Raw genomic sequence first — 4,900 nt, forward strand, 5'->3', positions numbered from 1 at the left:
TGTCCACACAGGTCAGTACATGATGGTGGTGGTTAACAATGTCCACACAGGTCAGTACATGATGGTGGTGGTTAACAATGTCCACACAGGTCAGTACATGATGGTGGTGGTTAACAATGTCCACATAGGTCAGTACATGATGGTTAACAATGTCCACATAGGTTGGGGTTTTTAATTCTCTGTTGGTGGTTGGTGGGGGTTTTGATGTGGTTTGTTCCTTCTTTCCTATAAAAAAAATCTATCGTCTTTATCTCCCCTCCTTTTACTTTTTTGTGTTTGTTACTCTCTTGTAACACCTCTAATCTTCGGCACTTATATGACCTTATTGTGTTGCAGGTGCCATAACACTCTTACTAAAAGCAAAAAAAAGGGGGAAGGAAGGATGTGTGGATGATGGTTGTTGATGTGCACACTTGCGGATTGTTTTCTTTTTTATTTTATTTTTTATACATTTTATTTTATTGGATTGGTGGGTTTTTTCTTGCATTTCTTTTGATTAGTTTTATTTTATTTTATTTTTTTATTTTAAAAAAAAATGCTTGTATCAGATGGCCTGTTTTGTTGCATTTCTTTTGATTAATTTTTTTTGTAGCAGACGGCCAGCCTGGCATGACCAATGTGACAGTGAGGACCCCACAAGGAGCCACTTCCACGGCCGCGCGAGCTACAGCCACGTCAACCCCAGCCACCTCCACCTCCTCCTCCTCCTCCACCCCTGGGTCGCAGAGACCAGCGACAGCTCCCGGTGGTGGTGGTGGTGGGCCTCGCCCCTCGCCCGACGCTCCGGTCAGCAACAACAACACCACCACCACTCAGCAGCCTGGGACAAACACCTTCTCTTCCTCCTCCTCCTCTTCTTCCTCCTCCTCCTCCTCCTCCTCCTCGTCAGCGTCATTTTCCTTCGTCCAGGGCCCCAGCATCAGTCTAGGTCCGGGCGGCTCCCACAACGTACACATGGGCCCACTGCCCAATCTGCGCACCATGCCAGCCGGCATGCTGCAGAACATTCTGGGCTCTGTGTTGGCTTCTCATGGTGAGTACAGCACGGGTCTCAATATTCCGCTATTTAGGGCATTTCCACTTCCGCCATTTCCTCCGCTACACTCGGCTACCACTTGTCTATTACTTGAAATTATCCTCCAAACCCTCAGATTGGTATGAAATAACCTTGCTTTGACAAATTGATGGTTTTTATTTCAGCATTGTAGGGTTAAACAGAATAACAATAATGGGTGTCTCGTGAAAATGATCTTCTGTCACGATCACGGGGAAAGTTCCTCCTTTTTTTTGAAATTCTGAGTTGAGACCCATGGTACAGTGGAGCAGTAATTCCCGACCTCAGTGGTTTCTTGTCCTATCTCCATTTATTGGGGGTTTTTTTACAGTGAAAATGTGACTTCTTCATAAACTCACTCTTTGTTATGAACTGTTTTCGCTGTTATTAAAAATGGAGATAGGACAAGAAAGCACTGAGGTCGCGAATTACTGTACGCTAGATAGGACAAGAAAGCACTGAGGTCGCGAATTACTGTACGCTAGATAGGACAAGAAAGCACTGAGGTCGCGAATTACTGTACGCTGGTGTTTTGTGGGGGGGGTTTTCTTTTGGCATTTTGCCTATTTCGTTTCTCGCAAACATTTTGAGTGGGTGGTTGGTGGGTGGTCTGGTGTGGTTTGCTCCTTCTTTCCTATCAAACATCTATCGTCCTGATCTTTCCTCCTCTTTTATATTTTTTACTCTCTTGTGACACCTCTAATCTTCGGCACTTGTATGACCTTATTGTGCAAGTGCTGTAAAACTCTTACTAAAACTAAACATTTTGAAATCACGATTTGCGTTGCTCAGTGTCATGTGTTCCAATGCTCACATTCTCTCTCTCTCTATGTCTCACTTTTCTCTCTCTCTCCTCTCACACACACACACACACACACACACACTGAGGCTGAGCTAGTCTTCTCCTCTCACTCTCTCTCTCTCTCTCTCTCTCTCTCTCTCGCACACACACTCTCTCTCCTCTCTTGCACACACTCTCTCTCCTCTCCCACACACACTCTCTCTCCTCTCTCACACACACACACACTCTCTCTCTCTCTCTATCTCTCTCTCTCTCTCTCTCTCTCTCTCTCTCTCTCTCTCTCTCTCTCTCTCTCTCTCTCTCTCACACACACACGCTCTCTCACTCACACTCTCTCTCTCTCATTACAAACAGGTGTACAGCCCGGCCAGCCAGTACGGGTCGACATGGTCCATCAGGCGAGCGGAGGCGGCGGTGGTCGCGGACCGGACCCCACGCAGCGAGGAATGAGTGACCTTCCCCTTGACGGTGAGAGGGAGAGGGCATTGCCTCTGTATCAGCCGCTGCGCATCCTAGTCCTGGCTGAGCTAGACTCTTCCAGAAATTACCGGGCGACAAGCCGCGTCAGACTTGGGCCACGCGCCACCCGTGCCCGCCAGTCCTCCCGTTCTGACCCCCACCAAGGTCACATTAGTTCAGACGCTCCGCGGAGTGAGTGGGTCTTCGCCTGTCCGTTGGCAGTTCTTCTCACAATATTGTTCTCCCTAACTCTTTCCATTTCGTACCATTTGTTATAATTACCGCCCCGTTTTCTTTTAACATGTTGACACATTAGAACGCATAATTACTTTTGACTTTCTGAAAGCTGACCCATTAGAATGCATATTTACTTTTGACTTACTGAAAGCTGACGCATTAGGGGGCAAAATTACTTTTGACTTGCTGAAAGCTGATTAGCATTGCAAGTATGGGTTCACACTCACTCTCCAAAGTTGTTTTCACAAAGAATTTCACCTGTCTAAGACAACCAATTTTTTCCTCGACAGTGGGTGGCCATCTTAGACAGTTTTGACTGTATTCCGGTTTCAGCATGAATAATATGACTTTGTAGACTGTCTGTTTTCTGGTGTCAGCTTGAAGAAGTATAATTTTATAAACTGCCTCCGAACGAAGAAGTATGATTTTGTAAACTGTCTCCAGTCTTTCCAATGAGTTGCGTTATTCCTATTATGCAATCCGTCAGTTTTCGCAGTGTAGAAGGCACAAATGCTCGTTCCATCTTCGTGTCAGTCCGTCTAGGGGACCTACATATAATCAAATTATGCCATCTGCGTCTAGTTTTGTGGTAAGATTTTTGTCTTTTGACTGAAAAAGTTCTTCCTTATGTGGTGGAACTAGTTTTCTTGTTCGTATGAAATGTTTGTTTTTTTGTATGGGATGAAGCACTATAGAAATGCAATCTATTGTTATTATTATTTTGACTGAGAACCCAGGCTGTCTAACAAAGCTTTGATCCCAGGCACAGAGATGACGACTTTGCTACTCAGTGTATGTGTGTGTGTGATGCATTTACCAAGCTAATAACTCTCTTGAGGTACATTTTTGTGATCTGCAGCCCCGAAAGGAACAGATTTTAATCAAAACATTTTTTGTGAAACCCAAAGAAAACTGTGAGGAATTTGTTCATTTCTTTCTTTACACTGTTTTGTTCTAACCTAACCAACTCTTAGTTACTGGTTTGATTAAAAACATTTATCTAACTTAATGAATTTCATGGGACAATATATGTGGATTCTTTATGTAGGTTTTCTTTATTGAGTCAAGTGTGACAAGAAAAATGTTCATGTTATTTGTAGTTGTTTTTTTTTGTATCTATGCTTTGAAATGACAGTTGTCACCTCATGTGGAGAGGATTTTTATCGAGTATCTCGGGTCTTTCTGATCTTGTATGTTGTATCCCTCTCAGCTCGTGTTGACCCTGACAGGCAGTGTAGATAGAAGCCCGCCTCGTAAACGATCTGATTTGTGGCGATGGGGCCATAAACTCACATTTAACAAGTTTTTTAAAAATTTCGTATTTGTCTCATAGCTAGGTGGAGCGCGGTGTGTCAGTTGTATGACCTTCAGGTAGTTGCAAGCACCGTAAAACTTACTCTAATCAAACGAAAAGGAAATAACATTATAGCATTGATAGGGCGTTGGAACAGATATACACAAGTGCTCTGTCTAACTTTATGCAGGTTCGGGCGACGTAAAAACTGTTAACTGTGGGTGGTTGGTGGGTGCTGTGGTGTACATTGTGTGCTCCTTCTTTCCCATCAAACATCTGTCTGTCGTCCTTGTCTCTCCTCCTTCTTTTCTTTGTGCGTCACTCTCTTGTAACACCTCTAATCTCCAATACTTGTATGACCTTATTTGTACGCTGCTTTCTCTTTCTTCATCCTTACTAGCGTCATGCTTCCTCTACTTCTTTTGCATGTTTGTCACTCTCTTGTGAATTGCAGAGTAAGCCTGATTCCTGGTTTGGACTTCTCTTTTGACATCCATCCCTCGGCGGTCATATGGCCTTATGTAGTTGCGAGTGCCGTAAAACCTTACTAAAACTAAAACTGAACTATTTGTGTGGCAAATGCCGTAAAACTCTTACTAAAACTGAAATCTTCAACCCTTATATGACCTATTTGGGTTGCAGGTGCCGTAAAATTCTTACTTTTAAAAAAAACAACTAATACTCTGACCAATCTTACACTGGAACCCCCCCCCCTTACACTTACTCTTGTGACCAATCAGGAGATACAGCTCAGGAGAGATCAGACGCCTCGCACCAGACCCCGTGGCGAGTGGGCGCCAGCGCAGGCACACGCAGCAACGCAGCGACCAACACCAGCGCCACCCCGGGGGTCAACGCAGCCACCAACACCAGCCGGACCGCCGGGGCCACGAATAGCAACAACACGAGCGCACCGCAGGGTGTCAGAGCCAGGTACAGTCAAGTGCTTTTGTTTGGGGGTTGTTGTTTTTTTTAGTTTTTAAAAAAAATTATATATCTTTTGTTTTGACTGGGTGGGTGTGTGTGTCTCTCTGTGTCTCTCTCTCCCTCTCCC

General features: G+C 44.6%; 1 protein-coding gene across 1 annotated transcript in view; it reads left to right on the plus strand.

The window, feature by feature from the left end:
• Window positions 1-4,900, plus strand: part of LOC101855538 (large proline-rich protein BAG6) — a gene marked incomplete in the record, with an annotated part of 36,550 nt that overhangs the window by 17,794 nt on the left and 13,856 nt on the right. Inside the window, 4 exon segments of the mRNA XM_035970914.1 lie at window positions 39-50; window positions 593-1,033; window positions 2,211-2,324; window positions 4,587-4,779. Of these exon segments, the coding sequence (XP_035826807.1) occupies window positions 39-50; window positions 593-1,033; window positions 2,211-2,324; window positions 4,587-4,779 (760 nt within the window).

This window comes from Aplysia californica, unplaced genomic scaffold, assembly GCF_000002075.1.
Source record: "Aplysia californica isolate F4 #8 unplaced genomic scaffold, AplCal3.0 scaffold00014, whole genome shotgun sequence".
Taxonomy (NCBI): Eukaryota; Metazoa; Mollusca; class Gastropoda; order Aplysiida; family Aplysiidae; genus Aplysia; species Aplysia californica.